General features: G+C 39.5%; 1 protein-coding gene across 4 annotated transcripts in view; it reads right to left on the reverse strand.

The window, feature by feature from the left end:
• Window positions 1-24570, reverse strand: part of LOC127440670 (microtubule cross-linking factor 1-like) — an 86446-nt gene extending 61876 nt beyond the window's left edge. For all 4 annotated transcript variants that reach the window (XM_051697402.1, XM_051697401.1, XM_051697400.1 and 1 more), the window contains exons 1-3: window positions 23569-24570; window positions 18884-19108; window positions 18497-18655 (exon numbers count right to left, since the gene is read on the reverse strand). In XM_051697402.1, coding sequence (XP_051553362.1) covers window positions 18497-18655; window positions 18884-19108; window positions 23569-24306 — 1122 coding nt within the window. In that variant the 5' untranslated portion in view covers window positions 24307-24570. The remainder of the gene's footprint in view (window positions 1-18496; window positions 18656-18883; window positions 19109-23568) is intronic.

Genomic DNA, 24570 nt, shown 5'->3' on the forward strand with positions numbered 1-24570 from the left:
GGCAAAACAGAATAGAAAGAAGGAAAGCAAGAAGGAAGTATGGAATGAAGGAAAGAAAGACAGAAAAAAGAAAGGAATGAATCAAGGAAGGAAGAAAAGAAAGAAGGACATAAAAAGAAAGAGAGAGAGAGAGAGAGAAGTTAAAAAGGAAGGAAAGATGAAATGAAGGGAGGAAGAAAAGATGGAAAGAAGGAAGAAAAGAAGGATAGCAAGATGTGCGGTATACTGTACAACAGAACACACTGCTAGCAATACTGTATCCCACAACACAACATGCTCAACCTGACCTTCTATTTCCAGTTAGACCAATGAACTGAAAGCTTTTCTACCCAATCAGAAAACTAATCAGACACTCTCTCTTCTGGTAAATCATGTGATACACCTGTTTGAAACATTTAATGTTACTAATGTGTTTTATTTCTAGAATCAATTTTTTTAACTAATTAATCAAACAGTTTACTATGATTAATCACGATTAATCATGATCAATGGTACATTAAACCAAACATTAAAATATATTTCATAAATATATTTAATTTATACTTTGTCTCAAAGAACAATTTTTTTTTTTTATTATTATTTAAATATGTACATGTTAAAATGTTCAATAGTTTTGCATTTGTTTTTGTCATAAAATCAGTGGACATGCTGTAACCAAAAGTTGGGCAAAAGTTTGGGGTGTTTTCCAGTGGACTTTTTAAATAATAGGATCAAATGGCCAGATTAAATTCATATCAAGATTTATTGGCAAGATAAACTTAAGTGTGCATTGCCAATGCATTATTAGACACTGTATATACAGATACGCTTAAGTTTAAAATCTCAAAACTATTATTTTCTCTGGCTGCCATTCAGTCTCTATCACGCACACACTGGGTCTCATTTGCGTGGTTTTACTTTCGACAGTGGTTCAGATGACAGTCAGTGTGCGATTTCGTAACCTCAATCACTGCTTGCAGGTGAAGTCTCCATTCTCTGCACAGTAAATCCGCTCACGTGTTTATTATGCCCGGAACATGTGTTGTGCGTAAAGAATAAGTGTGCACTGCTCCAGACAATCAGTTTCTATGTTTCATTATTGCGTTAAACAGTCAACTATAAAAGGCAGAAATTAATGTTTTAAATTTCACAGCGCTAATTATTTCACAAGCTATGTACAAGTACTGTATATAGTAGCAAGGCTGAAATGATTAGTCAACGTTATCAACAACGTCGACAATAAAAAATTGTCGACAAAAATTTTCGTTGTCGAATAGTCGTTTGATCTCATTTAATGTAACATGAGATCACATTAAACTCTAATGATGATGCGCGAGAGCAGCACTGCAGTTCTGACTGAGGAGAGGAAGAATTACACAGATCACAGTACAGGTGCACTCTAAACTTTCCAAACAGATTCAGGTGATGTAGATCATAAAGTATGAGGGAATTATAATGCAAATATTTGGCAAAACACAGCTTTTTTAATAAGAGAGAGTTAGTTTTTTTGTGAGTTAAAGATGGATTGAAGTGAACAGAGAGGTGAGAGAGGGTAGTCGTCGCCCCATTGAAACAAAATACATTTTTGATTTGTTTTTGTTTTTGTTTGTTTTCCAATTTAAATATCTAAAACTCCTTTAAAACAGCGTACGTTTACTTTAGCAGCTATACTGCAGAAGAAAACATTGTTATCTGAGAATGTTGAATATAATATTAAAAATACAAATATTGTAAAATATCTAAAAATCCTTTAAAAAAAATATGCATTCACCTGAGAAGCAGCATATAAGATATTTAGACTTGCTTTTAGAGAATATAATGTGAAAAAATACACTTATATTTAAGATACATTCTCTTAAAGCAAGTCTAAATATCTTATATGTTGCTTCTCAAGTAAATGTATCTTGTTTTACGGATTTTTAGACCATTTTAAATGGAAAACAAGACAAAAACACTTGATAATAATAGGATTTTTTGTTCGTAGAAGTTTTTATTCCCTTTAATTCAGTGAATGTCATTTAGAGGTATTTTTAAAAGATTATTTTTCCTCTTTATTGTTAGTAAGCACGTTTAATACAACCTTTTAAGTCGGGGCACAAGCTGAATAATCGGTTAAGAGCTAATGATCAATCGCTGCAATAATCACAGATTAGTCGAATAATCGTTCTAATAATCGTTAGATTAATCAATTATCAAAATAATCATTAGCTGCAGTCCTATATAGTAGGCAGTATACAGTATATCCTGTGCAGTTTGCAGTAAGCAGCATGCTAGTATTCCATTCCAAATACAGCCACACAAAGAGCAGAACTCAAAAGAGATGAAGTCTACTTGAGAGTGAGCAAGTCACACAAACTGTATCTCTAGCCAAATAACCATCACACACAGTGTTAATATAACCTCTGTACTCCCACAGCCCCTACAACGAGTGCACACATCACTTTATTTTTAGGAAGTGCTAATGCTAAGCGCTTAAATCAGAACAGAACCTGCAACGCATCTTCGAATCAGAAGCAGAATTTAATTAACGACCTGACAGCTTTGATAAGCAACTCATATTTTTGATGATTAACAGTGGAGAGTAGTTTTGTTTTTTACATTAAGTGCCAAAAAAAATTTCCCTAACTGGGACACTCGTATATTTAGGATGAATTAAATTATTTGGTGCTTTCACAAGGACAAATATAAGAATTTGAATTTGAAAATTATATTACCATTATTTTAGTATCATAGTTTTTTGGGCATGTGCAATGGTAATACCATGGTATCCTTCGTAGTACCTTGGAGTACCATGCAAATACTTTGGTGTGTGTGAATATGGTAATCACTCAGTACCATGGTAAATATCATAGTACCATGACATTACTATCTAACACCACAGGGATGACTCGCAGTAAAAACTGCTTCCTGTTCTCATACCAAAACAGAAATAGTATTGAAAATGGCTGCTTATATATTGATATTGAGCACACTATTAGAGCTATAATCCAGTTAGTGTGGATCTTTTTTTCATCCAAGCAAAGCAGGGTGGATTACGTGAACTCTGCAGAATGATTATTTGCTTCAGAAATATGAACACTGATATAAAAACAGCAAAATGAAAACAATACTTCACACATAACAAATTCACCCACCATGAAAACACACATTCAAACACACACTCCACATCTTTTGTGCTCCATGGAAGAAAGTGAGTCATACGGGTTTGGAACATGAGGGTGAATAAATGATCACAGAATTTTCATTTTTGGATGAACTACCCCTTTTAACGCTCTTCAATTTACCAACATCAAAACAATATCAATGTTTCTCTCAAATTAAATGAGTTTCCGGTCATTGTGGGTTCAGCACTGTTTGTCACTGCAGTATATCTGACTGTATTAGCGGACCCCCGTTCTGCTTCCCCCAACACTTCACAGGGAGAGAATTCACTAACTAGGTCAATGAGATCCCCGTTTTTATATCTGCTCCCTGCACCAGCCTGAGAAGACATGTGTGAGAGTGTCTATATGCTGTATCCCCCTCAGCAGTGATGAGGTCTTTGATTTATTAAAGGAATAATTCACCCAAAAATGAAAATTCTGCCATTACTCACCCTTATGTAATTTCAAACTTGTATGCGAGATCTGAAAGGGTTAAGGGGGATTTCAGGCACAGGTTCAGGTTTTCAGCTAAAAGCCAAAGTATCCTTTGGTTTTCCGTGTGCAGCTACATCTTGCACACAGTGCACATGACTAAAATTTCATAATCAGCACAGTAAACATGCATCTGCTCATTGTCTGTGTAACGGGGCCCAGCTGGTATGTAACTGGTCCTGCTCGACCCACTCTGAGCGGGATTCAAACTGGCATCAGCCAGCATGGGACGCTAAAGTCTACAGCCTCCAAAGTCAGTAGCTAGTGCGCCTCTTGAGGCCAGGGGAGTGAGGTTTACACATACCATACAGCTATCATGTACTAGCTGGCTGCATACACCTGCCATTGACTGTACTAAAGCCAGGCCCTTCACCAAGGGTGGGCATTAGGGGGCAGTGCCAGTGCCCCCCCGAATGACACTCGGCGCCCCCCGAAGCAACCAATTGTCAATTAGTAAGTTATCCTTTGGTAACCATTTCCTCACTTGGCTTGAACATGCTAGTGTACTAGTACATATCGTGATCAGTTTGCAGCAAAAGGATCACACCTAACTCAAAGGAACACTAATCTCCCCAAGGGTAACTTAAAATAACACATTGTAATTTAACGGAACAGAAAACAGAACTTGAAACAAAATTATAACCCCAAATCACTTATAAATGACAATTAATAGCATTCTCAAATATTACCCAAACCTTGCACAGACCTACCTCATTAGGTATTCGAATGCAACAGCAAAATGTGCTGCAGTGCGATTCCTGTTTTTTGTGCTCCGGTAGTCGATAGAGTCAGGATCGTACCACTACCCCTGAGGCCGTCTCAATGTGGTGTTCTATGAGGTTCGTGCTTCACCTCATAGTCTACGTTGTTGCGGAGTCCTTATGGCCGTGCCTGCCAGAAGGTCTCCACGACAGCACGTCCTTCCTCCCTCCCGGGATTCGGCACCATTGTAACAGTTAAAGGAAGGGCAAGGAGGAGGCGGGAACTAGCTAAACAGTCAACATAAAGGTTTACTGATAAAAACTAACTTAAAACAACATAAAACATGAACGAACACAGACACACATGCAGCGCGGCCGCGTGCATCTCTCTCTCTCTTCTCTCTCAAACTGCCATCTCCAGCTTCCCTGTATCTCGCTCTCCCGCTGATCACCTGATTCAGCACCTGCCGTGCATCCTTACGGCTCAGCCACACCCTCCTCCTATTCACAGGGCCCTTGCCACTTGCCGAGTAATTTAGAGCTCGATGTGGGTACTAATACGAGGACCTTATCTCCCTGTGAAAATTCCCGTACTCTCCGAAGGTCCCTGCTCTCAATTTTCCCTCAAGATGTCTACAATACCACAAGGCTTATGCCCAGATAATAATTCATATGAAATTGGAGGCTTGCGGGACCTCTCATACTGCAAATAATAGTGGTTTAAGCCACTTATCCCAATTTCGTATGTCCTTGTGTACAAACTTCCGAATCATGTTTTTAAGAGTTCGATTAAAACGTTCGACCAGGCCATCTGTCTGAGGATGGTAAACACTGGTGTGAATCGATTTAATCCCCAATAATTTGTAAAGTTTGCGGAGTGTACGTGACATAAACGAGGTGCCCTGATCAGTTAGGATCTCTTTCAGGATCCCAACTCGGGAGATGTTGCGCAGGGGCACTGCTTCAGGGTATCGTGTTGCATAATCCACCAAGACTAATACAAAGCAATGCCCCCGTACTGTTCGTTCTCATGGCCTGACGAGGTCCATGCCAATTCTTTCGAAGGGGGCCTCGATCAGCGGAAGAGGCGCAATGGCACTTGTGTAGTGGCTGGTAGATTCACCAACTGACATTTGCGACATGTAGCACACCACCTGTGTACATCCCTGCCTGGCCAATAAAAACGGGCCATGAGACGGTTCAGTGTCTTGTCTTGCCCTAAATGTCCCGTTATCAGATTAGAATGAGCCGCCTGGAAAACCATTTCCCACCGGCTTTTTCAAAATTAACAACTGGGTTGTATCTTTTTTTTTTTGAGCATCCTGCGTCACTCAATACAACCTATCTTTAATAATTGAGAAGTAGGGATAGGAGAGCTATCGGGTTGAAGCTTTTGACCATCAATTACTCTCACTTGATCAAAGGCGAAGCCCTCTCTTCCCTCTGGGTTTCCCTGATGTGGAGTTGACGTAGACGGCTCCAACTACATCTCCCCAGCCAGTGCCATGCCCACCCCACACTGAACTTTCGTATCGCAGGACCCATCCATACACATTCCCCTCAACAATGTTTGAAATGGTGGCAGATTGTTCCCAGAATCAGCAGATGGGTGAAGCGAGGACTAACCGCTGCCTCTATTCTATGCTTTTGACCCCGAAATTGGACCTTAACAGGCACTACAGGGTAATTGTGAACATCCTCATGTACACACCTCACCTTCAACCGGCATGCTATACCCTCACCTTGAACCAAGCATTGGTGAATTGAGGCCTGATTACAGCCTGAATCCACCAAGGCTTGATATGTACCCCCTTGGATACTCACAGGTATGCGATACGTCAGGGACCCGGACCTATACCCCCACATCCATTACCTGGCATTGGTCCTGGAAATGCCCAGGCTCCCCGCAGCGCCCAGGCTTTACACCCACACCTGCGGCTACGGATTCCCCAACCTGGCGGGAAGAGGCAGTAGAGACAGAGGGCCTAGGAAAAAATAAATGAGCCGGTCCCACTAACTGTCGAAGTTTGCAGAGGATTACCGAGGACTTGCTATCTGTTGAGACGTTAATGACGGTAGCCAAATAAAACATTTATAAACCTACAGATGTTTGCTTCTGTGTTATTTTTTATTATTTAAAAAAATATCTGCAAATGTAGGTCTTGAGAATTTAGGTATTTTTACTCGATGATGTTACTAATACAAATTATTAATAGTACAGTATTCGTTTTCTAGTTGTGTTTGCACAGTATGTGATGGACATTTTCAAGAAATCTGAATTTATTTAACATATCATCAACAACATACTAAAACAACGATAAATGCAGACAACTAGTAGCGTGAGACTGAGTTCGAAATGAACGAGTTGGACTCATACAGGCTACATGGCTTTTACGAGTTACTAGACCGGTAATTGAACCAAAAAACCTGTTCGAAATGAACAAATTAAACCTACATGCTGAATCAAAAGTTAGCTTGTCAGTCATTTCGGACTCAAAAAGAACCGAATGAGCCGGCCAAAATAACTGTCGAAGTTTGCAGAGTATTATAGAGGAGTCTGATGAGTGAGCTACTGATACTACAATCATGACAATAAACACCCTTATTATTATAACTTAATTGAATAAAAGGTATTAATCAGCAATATGCGTTCACATATGGCTTTATTTGAATATTTAAGCATGAATACCTTGACACCAGAATGTTATAATTATATACTAGTGATGTCATAACATGATTATTTATGTACTATTAAGTTAAACATCATGTCCGTTAACTTGTTGACTCTGGCAAGAAAATATTTCTTCTACATGTGATGTTTAATGATGGTTGGCAATCCAGTTTATGGTGCACTACCGCCACCTACTGTGGTGGAGGGTGAAGCGTCACAAGAAAGTCTTTCAGTGGAGTCAAATATCCACTGAAATTGGGGAAATTTCATTGAAAAGTGATCACACATCTTATGTAGGATTAAATCCATTCTTGAACTTAAAATTAAAAGGTAACTTACCCTCTGGAGTTTACCCATTAACAAATAAGTTATGTTTAATTCATTCTTGAGATTTAACAAATGTGGAATCCATTTCCTCCCCCATTAATGGTATGAAATGTATATCGTGATAAATATTGATATGAAAAAAATATTGTGATGATATTTTTGACTACATTATCCAGCCCTAGCTCGCAGTCATAAGAGTAAAGGCCGAAGTACACTTCGGTTGTCCACGTTGCTGATCGGAATGCGCACAGTCTGCGCTGACAGTCCGCACGCAGCCCAGATTTTCTCAACACGCAGACAGGTTCTCCTCTGGAGATATTAGTGCTTGACTGCACTAAAAGAGTATCACAAGGGGGGCCTGGGTAGCTCAGCAAGTAAAGACGCTGACTACCACACCTAGAGTCGCAAGTTCGAATCCAGGGCGTGCTGAGTGACTCCAGTCAGGCTTCCTAAGCAACCAATTCGCCCGGTTGCTAGGGTGGGTAGAGTCACCTCCTCGTGGTCACTATAATGTGGTTCTCGCTCTCGGTGGGGTGCGTGGTGAGTTGTGTGTGGATGCCGTGGAGAATAGCATGAGCCTCCACACACGCTAGGTCTCCGCGGTAACATGCTCAACAAGCCACGTGATAAGATGCATGGACTGACTGTCTCAGACACGGAGGCAACTGAGATTCACTACGCCACCATGAGGACTTAAAGCGCATTGGGAATTGGGCATTCCAAATTGGGGAGAAAAGGGGAGGAAAAAAAAAAAAAAGAGTATCACAAAGCAGTTAGTATTTGCTAGCAGTCAAAAGAGTATACTTTAAAAGGCAACGTGGTTGACCGGGCATTAAGGCTAGTGTGCTCCACAACCAGCTAAGACCAGCAAACCATCTTAGGCTGATTTGAACTGTTTTTGTTTGGGGTTTTTTTACGCAGGGGAGGCGATATTGGTAGTGCACGAGATAATGTTGCTCTAGCAATGTTTGTGAGACTGGGCCGCTCTATCAGATTGCAAATTGAAAGTGCAATTCTTGACGTATGGTGGCAGTATGTAAATTACAAATGACATGTGCTCATTAGCAACCCTGCAACACACGGAACGACTGAACTGTTTACGAAAACCTCCATAAGCTGCTACCATATTCACAGTCAGACAGATATAAAGCCATATGAGAGCCTATTTCTCTCTCTGTCTCTCTCTCTCACTTTCTCTCGTCACCACTCTGCCAGCAGGTTTCATAACAGGCAGCTCAGTTGGATTAATTCTGGAGCGAGTGCCAATCCCCAAGTTGGAATGAAACAGCTTGGACCAGATGATAGCACAGAGACAACATTACACAACAATATCAAACACATTAGCATTCCCTGAAGGAAATAGCAGTGATCGCAAGGAAGCAAAACAATAGTGTTTACGTTTTGGGCTTTAGTTTTGCATAAATGAAATGCTGCATAAGTGTCTCTTTGACATTGCTTCAACACACTTTTATTTAGAAGTCGACTGATTGTGGATTTTGCCGATACCGATAACTAAGGTGGTGGGAAAGGCCCATAACCGATTAATCAGTCGATAGTTTTTAAAACTGATTTATAGAATGTCAAAAAATTGTCTTATTCTTACTATGGTGGGCACAGACAAAGAGTCCTAATTAAATAATATCCCAGATGTAGTTTATTGTTCAACCAAAATCCTAAAAATAAATTCCTATAGTACAGTAATGATGATCTAAAGAGAATGATTACTGAAAATGAGAATTACAAAACAAAACAAAAATGTCAGACTTATTATGATAAAGAGAATTTTTTTAAATGAGGAGTGCATACTTTTCATAAATATTGTTACAGTGCAAAAAATCTCAATTGGCTTAATTCTCTATATGCAAAAATAAAAAATGACCTGGACATTTTTATTTGAGGTTTACCCAAGAATAAAAGCACAGTGTTTAATATTTGTCCTAGGAGGCCGAAACACATTAAAGCTCCTCTTTCTGCAAAAAAGTGATAGTTCACCCCCAAATTTTATTTTATCATTTACTCACCCTCATGTTGTTTCAAACCCATATGACTTTCTTTTTTCTGTGAAACACAAAAGGACTTCTTTCACTTTCATCATTTACAACCTTTTTATACCTTAAAAGTGAAAGGTGACCGAGATCGTTACTCTTTTGTGTTCCATGGAAGAAAGAAAGCCATACAGGTTTGGAACATCATGAGGGTGAGTAAATGATGACATAATCTTCATTTTTGGGTGAACCAGGAAAAATGAAGATTTGGTTCATAACGTGCGACTTTTAAGTATAAATAAGCCCGAAACACAATTATTAAAAAACTATCAGCAACTAAGAGCATAGATTTTTGCCGATAATGATTGTTCAAAAAAGCAACTATCTGCATTGATTAATCGGTAAAACCGATATATCGGTCTACCTCTAATTTATAGATTACACCATTATAATAACAATTCAATATGCAAAAATAAATAAATAAATAAAAATAAAAAAGAAGCAAAACTGATGACCTTTATATACAAAACTTTAATGTAAAGTCTACAAAACTGAATAGCACACCTTAAACTGAAAGGGTCATTCCATGATAATTCAACCAAATTTTTGAAAATTCCCCAGCTGAAATTTTTGATGTTGTTAATACTTTTTCTGGAGAAAAATAAACATAAATGATGATAAAAGCCGAAATATTAAATGCCATAGATCTTGAGTTTTCGTTCACATGGGAAATGAACATGTTAAACAGGTTGGAATGTCGTTCAGCTGGGCAGACAGGATGCTGCTTCTGTCCCAAGTATCTCAGTACTTATCTAGCACTGAATATATATATATATATATATATATACAGGTGCATCTCAATAAATTAGAATGTCGTGGAAAAGTTCATTTATTTCAGTAATTCAACTCAAATTGTGAAACTCGTGTATTAAATAAATTCAATGCACACAGACTGAAGTAGTTTAAGTCTTTGATTCTTTTAATTGTGATGATTTTGGCTCACATTTAACAAAAACCCACCAATTCACAATCTCAAAAAATTAGAATACATCACAAGACCAATAAAAAAACATTTTTAGTGAATTGTTGGCCTTCTGGAAAGTATGTTAATTTACTGTATATGTACTCAATACTTGGTAGGGGCTCCTTTTGCTTTAATTACTGCCTCAATTCAGCGTGGCATGGAGGTGATCAGTTTGTGGCACTGCTGAGGTGGTATGGAAGCCCAGGTTTCTTTGACAGTGGCCTTCAGCTCATCTGCATTTTTTGGTCTCTGGTTTCTCATTTTCCTCTTGACAATACCCCATAGATTCTCTATGGGGTTCAGGTCTGGTGAGTTTGCTGGCCAGTCAAGCACACCAACACCAACACCAACAGTCATTTAACCAACTTTTGGTGCTTTTGGCAGTGTGGGCAGGTGCCAAATCCTGCTGGAAAATGAAATCAGCATCTTTAAAAAGCTGGTCAGCAGAAGGAAGCATGAAGTGCTCCAAAATGTCTTGGTAAACGGGTGCAGTGACTTTGGTTTTCAAAAAACACAATGGACCAACACCAGCAGATGACATTGCACCCCAAATCATCACAGACTGTGGAAACTTAACACTGGACTTCAAGCAACTTGGGCTATGAGCTTCTCCACCCTTCCTCCAGACTCTAGGACCTTGGTTTCCAAATGAAATACAAAACTTGCTCTCATCTGAAAAGAGGACTTTGGACCACTGGGCAACAGTCCAGTTCTTCTTCTCCTTAGCCCAGGTAAGACACCTCTGATGTTGTCTGTGGTTCAGGAGTGGCTTAACAAGAGGAATACGACAACTGTAGCCAAATTCCTTGACACGTCTGTGTGTGGTGGCTCTTGATGCCTTGACCCCAGCCTCAGTCCATTCCTTGTGAAGTTCACCCAAATTCTTGAATCGATTTTGCTTGACAATCCTCATAAGGCTGCGGTTCTCTTGGCTGGTTGTGCATCTTTTTCTTCCACACTTTTTCCTTCCACTCAACTTTCTGTTAACATGCTTGGATACAGCACTCTGTGAACAGCCAGCTTCTTTGGCAATGAATGTTTGTGGCTTACCCTCCTTGTGAAGGGTGTCAATGATTGTCTTCTGGACAACTGTCAGATCAGCAGTCTTCCCCATGATTGTGTAGCCTAGTGAACCAAACTGAGAGACCATTTTGAAGGCTCAGGAAACCTTTGCAGGTGTTTTGAGTTGATTAGCTGATTGGCATGTCACCATATTCTAATTTTTTGAGATAGTGAATTGGTGGGTTTTTGTTAAATGTGAGCCAAAATCATCACAATTAAAAGAACCAAAGACTTAAACTACTTCAGTCTGTGTGCATTGAATTTATTTAATACACGAGTTTCACAATTTGAGTTGAATTACTGAAATAAATGAACTTTTCCACGACATTCTAATTTATTGAGATGCACCTGTATAAATTGAGCTGGAGACCTCTGGTTGAGCTGACAAGGAACGACCAAGAAAACAAAGCTTGAATGGAGCAGTTCAGCTTGAATTAATTGCAGAAATATGTGAAGAGGAAACTAAAGAGGCATTACCATGGTAACAATGCCATATCCTAAAAATGGTAAATACATGGTTATAGCATTAAAAATGTTGGCACTGTTTTGCCTGGTCAGCTGCATCTCCCTTCAGTCTGTTCTAATGTTATTTTTTACAAAACCATCAAACAGCGGAAAGAGAACACTATAAAGCACCAAACGTGGATAATCATCCGACTGAGTAACTTCACACCAGCATTTATCAAAAATTGCATTGTTAAAAAAATATCTCATTTGCTTTCCAGGTCACATTTCTTAGACTAGTGACAATCTTGAAATCTACAGTTACACTCTTCTAAACTCTGATGACATTGAATGTTGTATTTTTAGCAGCAGAATTGCTCCTTCAGTGCCAGATAAGTACTGAGATACTCGGGACAGAAGCAGCATCCCGTCTGCCCAGCTGAATGACATTCCAACCTGTTTAACATGCTCATTTCCCATGTGAACAAAAACTCAAGATCTAAATCTCTGCAAGGCATGCAGGTGTACCACTGTCAGAAATAAAGCTCCTTCAATGGCTCTTACATTCAGCAACAATCCCTAATCATAACAAGAAACATTCTTGGTTGTATATGGTTATTATGTTGCTGTTTGGTTCTTTGGAGATTTAAAGTTCTTAATATACACTATAGGTTTGAAGCACCAGTACATAGATAGTTTTCTAAAGAACTACAGAATAAAGGGCCGTTTAAACCAACACACATTCACCAAAAATGATGCAATGCAACGAATATAACACAGGGATGTAAACTCATAGCGGGTGTTCTAGGGGTATATATTTTTTAGTTGATTTGTTTGTTGTATTAAAAGCTTTTTTTTTAAGTGTTTAAGCTTAAAGTACCCATTTCAAGTGATTTTAATAAATAAAATGTTGAAAATTTTACCAAACAAATTGGGCACATTAGCTTAAAAAAAGAGGACAAGTAGTTTGCATCCCTGATAACAGAACGCAGGTGTCTCGAGACACATTTTTAAAATTTGAAGTTGACACAGCGTCTTAAAAAAACAGTGACGTCCCAGCATGAGACGCTGAAAAACAGGGAGACGTGGAGCAATGGTCAAAGATGTCTGTCAAGCACATGACGGATACAAAAACGTGATACAACGTCGTAAGAAAAAGTAGCACAATATACTGATATATGATTGTATCGGCAAACCTAAGTGCATTTATCTGACATAGTTGATACCATAAAAATCGACCCATGTGACAGAAACTCAAAAATAATTAAATGATTAAATAATTAAAATAATTGCACAACATGTCGGTCAGTGACCGAAAATAGGCGCAATTAGAAATTAGCACAAATGTGTGTAGATTTTGTAATCAGAATTTGTATTCATCCAAAAGTAATAAATACAGATTATTATTTAAAGGAATATTCTGGGTTCAATAGAAGTTCAGCTCAATCTACAGCATTTGTGGCGTAATGTTGATTACCACAAAAATTCATTTTTACACGTCCCTCCTTTTCTTTAAAAAAGCACAAATGGAGGTTACACTGAGGCTTTTTTCAATGGAAGGGTTTTTTGGAGGGTTTAAAGGCAGAAATTTGAAGCTTATAATTCTATAAAAGCACTTACATTAATTCTTCTGTTAAAACTAGTGTATTATTTGAACTGTAAATTTGTTTAAGTCTTTTTAGGGTTTTAGGGTTTGTTGACAACATCGTCATGGCGACAAAGTTGTAAAATAGTTTATAACTTGACACAGAAAAGGTTAGTAAGTGATTTTATCACACTAAAATCATGTTAACACACATTGTTTATGTCTTGTGGCTATACTTTTAAAAAGTTAGTATTTTAACTTTCAAAAATTGGCCCCATTCACTTCCATTGTAAGTGCCTCACTGATTTTTGCTTTTTTTAAAGTGCACATGCGTGGACATTACTTTTTGGCTTTGCTATAGGCTATGCTTAATGTTTTTTTTTTTTTTTTTAAACCAACTGATCTCAGTTCAGGAGACTCTAGGCTATCATTAAAGGGTTAAACTTTCAGCGCACCGAGTCATGTGACAAAACAACATGGTGCCAATCTCAGCTGAGTTTTTCTTTCAGAGAAATGGCAACAAAACTACATCTGGTAAGAAACCAGCTTATGTTTTCACATTGAAACCTGTTTGAGCCAAAAGAGTCTCTAGTTTTATCTGATATGCCATTTTAAAAATTGCATCGATTCTCACAAAGCGGCACGCTGTTAAACACAATGTCCATGTACGTGGACAATAGGACTAACTTTCCATAAAAATCCTATATTTACTGTGCATTATCACATTGAGAATCAATGGACGTTTCCAAAAGCCGGAAAATGTTACTTTCAGAAGCTGTATACAGAGTTAGGATGAAAATAAGGTGCATTTCAAACTGTTCAGAGACCAGTGCAGACAGACAGCACACTGCAGGTTGAGTCATTCACTAAATAGGGAACAAGGGTGCATATAGCTTTCTATGCAGCTACGTGCATTCACTCCTAAAATCCGACCAAAAGTTCCGTTTCAGGCTGTAGATAATGTTTGGACCACTCAACATGTTTGGCAGACATGGGACGATGATAATCTTCAAATATATTCAGAATTTTATAATGAAAAATGTTATTGTAACATGGTTGGCAGTGTTTTGATGATGCTGGCCATTACATTTAATCAGAATTATTTATTCAGCTTTATAGAAATTTCTATATGTCTATAATGTCTCAAAAACTTGAATAACCAACACTCCTGGACACATAAGTAATAAAACATTCTATAGCTTGAAATTACTTAATTTACCAACTTTGTCCCGCTGTCCACATACTGTATGTGGATATCAATTTTTAGGAACATTTTTTTTTGCTTGTTTATTAGGTGCTACTAGTTACAAATCAAAAAGGAAAATTGAAAATGCCCACAACAGTCACGAGGGGGTCTCAGGAGGTTAAAGAAAAGGAAGGGCAAGTCTAAATGAATTTCTGTGGTAATCAATATTATGCCACAAATGCTGTCAATTGAGCTGTATTGAACCCAGAATGTTGCTTTAACCAAGAAAGCAAAGTGGAATATGCAATTCTGCTAGTGAAAATCTAGTTTACGTGCTACTAAGCATGTAAAGTGTATTGAACACAACAGTGTGCTTCTCCATTTCATCCACATGTGTTCTGTATGGTTCAGAAATGATAGTGAATAGAGGCGTGGAAAATGAAGGGTATAATGCAAGGAACTAGGGATGCTCCGATCGATCGGCCACCGATTGGTATCGGCTGATATTAACGTCCTATGACTTGATCAGTGATCGGTAATTTGTCCGATTGAATAAACCAATCACTCATGTCGCAAAAGACGCACGGCTCCTTTAAGACTGCCGTGGCATCACAGAGTGTGGGGAATACTGGCATAGTGTTGTAAGACAATAAACTTGATTCAGCAGTTAAGAATGATGCAGTGGGAGAGGTATGGTGAATATGAAAATTTTGTGTACTGTACTGTTAATGTTGCATTTCACACGTGACAAGGCAAAGGGAAAAAAGCACGAGCTTTGAAACAGTCCTTATTATCGTTCATCGGCAAATATATTCGAAACGGGGCCGAACGGGTCACGATATGCCGAACAGGTCACGACTGGCTGAAGAGGGCCACAAAATGGCACCGCGGTATGCTGAAGGGGACCGCCACATGCAGAAAAGGACAGCGAGTTATGACAGAGATTCTGTTAAAAGGTGAACTGATCGGTATCGGCCAATCAGGTGACAAGACGATTGGTGATCGGTATCAGCTGTAAAAATCCTGACCGGAGCATCCCTATAAGGAACTGGGACCAGACGTTTTCTGGGGCAAAACCCAAAGAGACGCGCTATAGTTCACAACTTGCTAACATTCATTTAAACACTTTTCTTTACCTTGCTCTCTCTTCTTCTGTCTCACTCTATCTATCTGTGCATTTGTGTGCATGCATACAGCTGTGTTTAGCTTTCCCAAAAATATCCAAGATACTGTATAAAAATTACTACTATATTGCATCATATATAATATATAGTATACTGTATGTATATATAAACTAAATATATCCATATTTATAGCCAGAATAAGAGTGACAGGATGCAATAATCTGTTTTTAATCAGATTTGCTCAGTGTTTTAATGCCCCAAGGAATGTTTTACAAAGCAGCACATCACAGGAGATTCTGGACTATCCATGTAAAGACTTACCATTGTGATCCTCTGCAGTTGAAATAACAAGATGAGACGCCTACACACATATATCTCACACATATATTTGCTCTTAATAGGTATCCATTCACATAAAACGTGTTGTTGCATTAAAAAAACTAGATGCAGCACTACGAATACAGTAAAAAAGTTACTCTCATGACATCTTAAAAACAGGCCTCACGGCATGAGATGCTGAAAAATCAAAAAGACCTGTTGCAACAAACATCAAATATAGTGCATGTGTACGTTGAAAAACAACTCCAAAACAGCGCAGATGCACACACTCACACACACACAATAAACGTCTCCTGTGTGAACGGCCCCTAGAAATTGATTTTGAAAGGTGACACTCTCTTGCATAACATTCATAATGAAAAGACACAAAGCTTGTGCTGAAAATCAACATAAAGCTAATGGTAAATTAAAAATGAATTAACTGAATTATTTAATTGTTCATTACACTAAACTATGTGTTTAATGATTTATTTCAATATTAAAATATTTAATTTGACAAATTTGGCAAAACTGAATCAGTAAAGACACTTCTCGGCTTATTTATTTACTCTGATATGTGTAGGATTTTATAATTAGCCACATATAAGCCAAAAAATTTAAGAAACGGACGACAGTGACGGCTGCAAAACTCAGTACCCAATATCTGACCTATTACAAAACTGTAGACACACATCTGCCATAGTGCACCAGAGCACTGACATACATCTACAGACGCTTCTACCTGTGACACGTTGTTTCCTGATTAGCTTAAGATTAACTTGGCCCACACCAGTTAACTCCTCACTATCCGATTATCACGCATCTGTTCTGCCTCTGATGCATTTATGCCCAAGCAAGCAGAATGCACCGGGTAACCAGCTTTAAAGTGAATTTAAAGTTAATGCATTCATATATAGTTCAAATTTCAAAGCAATTCTGAGTGGACAAATAAGGGGCAATGCTAACCCCTGGGCTATCCGGGTTTAAGTGCCTTATTAAAGAGAACAAACATGATACAGCAAGATTTTGATCACAACATTTCTCCAGTTTGTGGGTAATTCCTTTCTGTTAGCAGCCCAGATAATTAAAGGAATATTCTAGGTAATTTACAACATAACTTAATTTACAACTCGATGCTAAAACAGAAAACAGTTTCAAGTCGTCCCTCAGGTTGTAAAAACCAACAAAATATGTGTGCTAAGGTATACTTGTGGGTGAACAGGTTTCTATTAGAAAATGCCAAAAAGTTTTTATATGTGTTTGCACACTTCCCTGGAATTCTCGGCCAAGGAGAACTCGGCTAGTTGAAGAATGTTGGGGATCGGTTAGAACTAATCGTGGGTGTGGTTTAGGACGTGTTGTTCTTAATTTACAATAGTGCATACTGTAGCTAGACTGTATCTAGGTAGGTGACTATATTAAAGGGATAGTTCACCTAAAAATGAAAATTCTCTCATCATTTACTCACCCTCCTGTCGTCTCAGATGTGTATGACTTCCTTTCTTCTGCTGAACACAAATGAAGATTTTTAGAAGAATATCTCAGAACTGTTGGTCTCTATAATGCAAGTGAATGGTGACCAGACCTTTGTAGCTCCAAAAATCACATTAAGGAAACCATATGACTCCCATGTTTAAATCCATATCTTCAGAAGCAATGTGATGGGTATGGGTGAGAAACAGAACAAGTTTTAAGTCTTTTTTTTTACACTAAATCTCCACTTTAACTTTCACTTTCAGATGTAAAAGTGAAAGAGGAGATTTAGCATAAAAAAAAGGACTTCAGTTTTTATCCCCACCTATTATATCGCTTCTGAAGACATGGATTTAAACACTGGAGTCTTATGGATTACTTTTATGTTTTCTTAATGTGATTTTTGGAGTTACAAAGGTCTGATCACCGTTCACTTGCATTGTATGGACCAACAGCGTGGAGATATTCTTCTAAAAATCTTCATTTGTGTTCAGCTGAACAAAGAAAGTCATACACATCTAGGATGGCATGAGGGTGAGTATATAATAAGAAAATTTCCATTTTTGGGTGAACTATCCCTTTAAAGTAAAAAATTTGATAACTTCAGGAGAGTTGACAACCTTCCATGATATAACCATCAATAAACTAATTTTTAGACGCCCATAGTGTAAACGTGGGCTCTGTTCGTCTAGGGTGCTTTAAGGCACCTTCTGTTGTATAAACTAGGTTTTAGTAATACAATTGCAATGAAAGCCTAGAAGTTAGGCGAGCACCACCACAAGTAAACATTTAGAAAATGCAACAATCATACCATTTCTGAGTATAAACAACTCTTAAACATCACAAGTCTTAGCATGAGACTACTGTGATAGGATCCCTTGCTAATTCTGTTGGTGCAAAGTTATGCCTTTCAAATCATGTTATGGCCAGCTAAAAACAGTCAAACCATCAAAGTACAGCTAGAGGACATGTTGTACTGTACCTCTTTGGCTCTGTCAAGCTCATTCTGTAGGGCTTGTTTAGAAATTTCCACCTCGATGATCTTTTGCCTGAGCTGCTCATTCTCGTCTTCCGCCCGCGTGCGCTTGTCTTCCACCGTTTCCAGTTCATTGTGCAGACGCACGGATACGTCCTTGGCTACCTGTATGTGGACGGACAGACCTGCTTAAATTACATTTTCTTTCCTGTTTTATGACAGCAAAATAATATATGCTTAAAGGTGGATGTGTAATTTCAGCGCCACCAAACGAAATTGCAAAAATAATGACTGCTTTCAAACAGGTTTCCCTAACACTCCCTGGTCTTCCATTGGTCATGCAAACAAATGGTCCAGCCCCAAATCTCACACGCTCAATACATTCACACACACCTTCAGGTCCTGCTCTAGATTGCGTAGCAGCTCTCCGTCGACATGTCCGGTCTGAGCTACACGCAGACTCTTCTGTTCAGCCTTGCGCAGGCGGTACTGAAAGATCCGGCAGTTCTTGTTGGAGCGGTCCAGTTCCCTGCGCAGTTCCTGAAGCTGGTACACTTCCTCCTCCAGGTAACTGTCCCTGATCTCTTCCATCTCCGCCCGCAACTCATCCACTTCATCCTAAATCAGGATTAGAATCCCAATCAGAATGAGAATCGAAATAAGCATAGGGAACTCATTTGGAGCTATTCAGACCAAACACGTTCTTGCGTTAAAAAACAGCTAGATGCAGCTCAAAAATGGATCAGAATGATGCCATCTTGAGATGCGTTTATAAAAGTTGAAGTTCTTTTAATTTGACACAGTGAGTAAGAAAAGGGGCGCTGTTGTGGGAGATGCTTCACAATAGTCAAATATGTCCTTTAGTGCATGTTTACATTAAAAAAATGTAAAACAAAACAACTAAAAAAAAACAGTGAAGACTTCTGCAAAAGCGCATTTTGTGTGAATGGCCCCTTAGAATCAGTACAAGACAGAATTAGCATTAGAAACTGAATTAGTATCAGAATCAGGATTAGAACCAGAGTGAAAATCAGAACTGTGGTCTAAATTTCTGAATGTCTTAAAGTACAAGCCACCGGCCAGCAAGAGGAAAAAGGTATTTCTAAAATGAACAAGCACAAACGAGTGCAGGTACAGTAAAGGAAATCTTGTCATCGGCGAAAACCCAGACCTGATTTGGCAATCATTTGTAAAGCCTCATTTCCCATTAAAAACCGTACTGCGCCTCAGTGACTTTTACTGTAAACAAGGTTAAAGGAAGAAAGACAGGGAAACTGAGACAACGAAAAAGAAAAGACTGAAAGACTGAAAAACAGCCCGGACACGATGACCTTCACTGTACGATGAGGGACAAAGTCATGTGACAGCATCATCCTGCCATCTAATGTATGGATGTTCCTGTCAAATATGAGTTATAGTGGACAAAATGATTAATGTCACACTATAATCCTATAGAGAGAGAGAGACAGACAGAGACATAGACAGGGGGAGTGAGACAGGTTGAGTGAGAGATAGTAATAAGACAGACGGAGGGTTGTGTAGTGGTGCACATCTGCTTTAGGGAGGCTCCAAACGCACAGTCCAGCCCCGTGTGAACGGCCCCTGCGAGGGACGCAGTCATTACACACAAAGCTACTAAAGCGGATTAACAAGCCGTCTTCAGAGAACGCAGCTGCACGCCGATAAAATTATGAAAATCCTGTTTGTGACAGTAACTCAAGCCTTCTCACATCTGACGAATAATATAAATAATTTATGGAATTATGCTAATTAGACTTTACACTGAGAGCAAAGATTGTGATGCGTTTCTTGCGGGGGGTTTTGAGGGGTCTTTACTTGCATGCTGGTTTTTAAAAACAAACATTCTGCACCCTACTGATTGATGTGAGCTAAAATCAGCTGGCTCTGATAAAAAACCTGCTAGCGCTCTCTTCACAGTTTAAATATATCTAGACAGGAGGATTTCTACTGCAGGTTGTGACTTTCTGTAGGTATTAAAGGAATATTCAGGGTTCCAGTACAAGTTAAGCTCAATGGACAGCATTTGTGGCATAATATTGATTACCACAAAAATTTATTTTGACTTGTCCCTCCTTTTCTTGGTTACAGTGAGGCACTTACAATGGAAGTGAATGGGACCAATTTTTTAATGATAAAATACTCACTGTTTCAAAAGTATAGACACAAGACATAAACAATATGCATTAAACATGATTAATCACTTAGTAACCTTTTCTGTGTAAAGTTAAGCCAATTTGACAACTTTGTTACCATGACGATGTAATGTCAACAAACCCTAAAACCTAAAATGACTGTAAAAAAAAAAGACAATTTAAACAACTTTACAGCTCAAATAAAACATGAGTTTGAACAGAAGAATTTTTTATTTTTTATCCCTTTTTCTCCCAATTTGGAATGCCCAATTCCGACGACTTAGTAGGTCCTCGTGGTGGCGTGGTTACTCACCTCAATCCGGGTGGCAGAAGATAAGTCTCAGTTGCCTCCGCTTCTGAGACCGTCAATCCGCGCATCTTATCACGTGGTTTGCTGTGCATGACACCGCGGAGACTCACAGCATGTGGAGGCTCATGCTACTCTCCGCTATCCACGCACAACTTACCACACGCCCCACTGAGAGCGAGAACCACTAATCGCGACCACGAGGAGGTTACCCCATTTGACTCTACCCTCCCTAGCAACCGGGCCAATTTGGTTGCTTAGGACACCTGGCTGGAGTCACTCAGCACACCCTGGATTCGAACTCACGACTCCAGGTGTGGTAGTCAGCGTCAATACTCGCTGAGCTACCCAGGCCCCCAAACAGAAGAATAACTGTAAGTGCTTTTATAAAATCATAAGCTTGAGCTTTCTGCCTTTAAACCCTCCAAAAATTGTAAAGGTAAAACAAATTGTTTGTATTACGAGTGATTATCGTCGTGACAATTTGCAGATGACATTTTTCTGCTCTGTGTTGTCTTTTGTGAACCTACACCACAGATGTTGCACCTGTTTTAATAGCAAGCTCCTCTTAATTTTCTTGACTTGTTTGGGAGTCGTCCCGCTCTGTGGAGATGTTTTTCAGGGCTTTTCCTGGGTCAAAACTGATTAGGTAGCACAAGTGATCCTGCTCTGCCCTCTTCTGTATATATCGAGAATCCCGCTAGAGCGGCTGGACACACGCGCACTTGCCTGCTCAAGAGGAAGCGCGCATGACATGCACATGAAACACAGATGAGCGCGTCGGATAAAGCGCTGAACGCGAGATTAATGTTACTGAATTTGCTTGGGTGGCCGGTGAAATTTTTTTAATGCCATAAAACCCCTGTCTGTTTCTTAAATTCTCTGTCTTACGTGAAGCCCACACTACACACATGGATTTACATATCGCGATATACACAATATAGCAAAATCTCTATAGATTGACATTTTATATCGTCGCCATGATATATATCGTCATATCGCCCACCCCTATTTTACATCAATCAAGACAGGAAGATGTTTACTTTGAATCTAATAAAGAGCCTGATGAAAAGAAAACAATATATATTATGGAGTAGGAAACAAATTTCCACTAGAAGTTTCGCACTTTAAGGGAACAAATGGTTGCTTGCTAAAGGTTCTAGATGCTTAGATGATCACAAATAACCCATATTTCCTATGTAAACACTATATATTATATTGTAACATTTATATTTTAAAACACAATATATAGCATTGCATTTATTATGTTTTTAATAAATAAATGTTAATAAAATGCTGCTTTTCCCCCGATTAATCGAAGAAATAATCGAAGATTATTCGATTAATCGATAACCAAAATAATCAATTGCAGGCCTAAACTACTGCGCCTTTTCATTGAATGTACTGTAAACAGAAGACCAAATATTGCTTCCTATACTGTTCGAAGAAACCGTTTCATACATTTTCATATTTAAACTGGCACACACGAAGAAGACCATACTGTGGAAACCAATAGCACTTTAATATAAATTTTGGTACTGAATGATTACCATATTCACATGCCATGGTATTAACATGGTACTCCGAAGTACTTAAATAACAAACGTTGTACTGCCATGGTATGTGTCCGACAATAAAACAAAAAACAAAACAAAAAACATATCACCATGTTACTTTTTGAATGTTTTTGTTAGTTATTCCATTGTTTATTGCTTTACAAAATCCAAATAAACAAGGCATCAATTTGTGCTGCAGTACTGTTCATCTTTAAAGTATAAATGAGCAATTTCAGGAGACTACAATCATGGAATATGACCGAGAGTGATAGAAGGGGTTATCATGTGTAAATACAAATCATTGTATAAAACAGTCTCATGGATTTCACAGATGGGTCAATCCATAATCTCTCTGAAGAATATTGAGTCAGCCTGACAGATGGGATTTAATCTGGAAATACAAATAATGATAAAATAAAGGAGTTTACACGATCAGTAACTGAGTAAACCTCATTCAGTTAGATAAAAAACACAACAAATTGGTGATTTCACTAATGAAAAGAAGTACCATGGTCAGTGGTGGATATAGGCATGGGCGACATGGGCAATTGCCCAGGGTGGCATCTTGCGGCACGAGGCACCCACACAGACCCCCAACAACTTTGGGGGCATGTTGAAGCGGGTTTCGCCCAGGGCGCCATACAAGCTAGAACCTCCACTGACCATGGTATTGCCATGTTTTTGGACATGTACCATCCAATGGTATTCTTTGGGTACATTGAGCTATTGATAATAAGTAATCATTCAGTACCATGGTATATCTAGAGTACTATGGCAATGCCACCTGATACCACTGATACACAGTACCACAATAATACTACGTATTCCTTAAAGTACCTTGGTTTGTACAATGTAAACACCACTGTATATGGTAATCACTCAGTACCATATTAATATCAGAGAACTGTGGTATCATGACATCCACCATGATAAAACCATGGAATTCTTTGAAGTACCTTAGATACCATGGTATAAGGTCATTTTACAGTACCTAAGTATACATCAAAACACCAACACTTTACCATGGCACAATACTTGAATGTTAAAACAGCATCGGATCACCTTGAGGTAGTCATTTTCCGAACGGAGGTCTTCAATCTCTCTTAACAATTCCTCTTGCAGCATTTCCTTCCCCTCAGGTTTGAGTTGTGCGCTTTTCTCCGCTTTACATTTCTCTGCGTGCACACCTGACACAGGTGAACCCCGAGACACCCCTCCCGCCATGCGCGTCCGAATCCCGGGATTATCCGCGGCCACCTGCTCCCCGCGCTCGCTGGAACCGGAGCCGCTGCCCGACTCCGCATCGCTGTTGGCGGCCGGAACGAGTCTCTGCTCGTCCGAGAGCGGCTCGGACGGACAATCGGACAAATCCGAGCTGCTGTCCGTCTGAGCGGACCGCCCGGTGGGGACACGTATTGGGGATCCCGGGACCAGCGCGGCCAGCCTCCCCTTACTTTTGGCGACCTGTGGCGCGGTGTCCACCACTTTGCAGGGCGGTTTCGGTTCCGATATTGCATGTTGAGTGACCTTAACGGCCTTTTTTGTAGCTGAGGGCTTGAGGTTGCTTTTCGCAGGTGTGCATTTGTCCTTCGCGCCCAGGACAGTGCGCCTTTGGATGCGGCTTAAAGACGCTACCGGCTGCTTGGCGAGTTTGGGTGATTTTGGCACGGTTGGTTTGGCCGACCGGGAGTGCACATCCTTCAGGACGGGTCTGGCAGGGGACGGCGCACGGTTTAACCTCTTCTTCTCCACCTGAGAATGATGATGAGGTTTGGTGTCGGAGCCATTGGAGCTCTCCATTATACGGCCTGACGGATGGATCCAGAAACGCGCGTCTCTCCCTTCGCGTTTTGGCTCATCACGCCAGATGGATGCGGACCCGTGATTCACTTTCCTTCAGCCGCCGCCGGGATTGTAAGCGTCCTTCCCTGCGCTTCCGAGCGGAATATGGTGGATGCTGTGATGTCAAGTGTGAAGCTCCGTGATATTGCCCGTTAGATCAGCCCATCCCCCCGGGATTAGATTATTCCCATCATCTCCCTGCTGTCCGATCAACCTCCTGGC

This window comes from Myxocyprinus asiaticus, chromosome 5 (genome assembly GCF_019703515.2).
Source record: "Myxocyprinus asiaticus isolate MX2 ecotype Aquarium Trade chromosome 5, UBuf_Myxa_2, whole genome shotgun sequence".
Lineage (NCBI taxonomy): Eukaryota > Metazoa > Chordata > Actinopteri > Cypriniformes > Catostomidae > Myxocyprinus > Myxocyprinus asiaticus.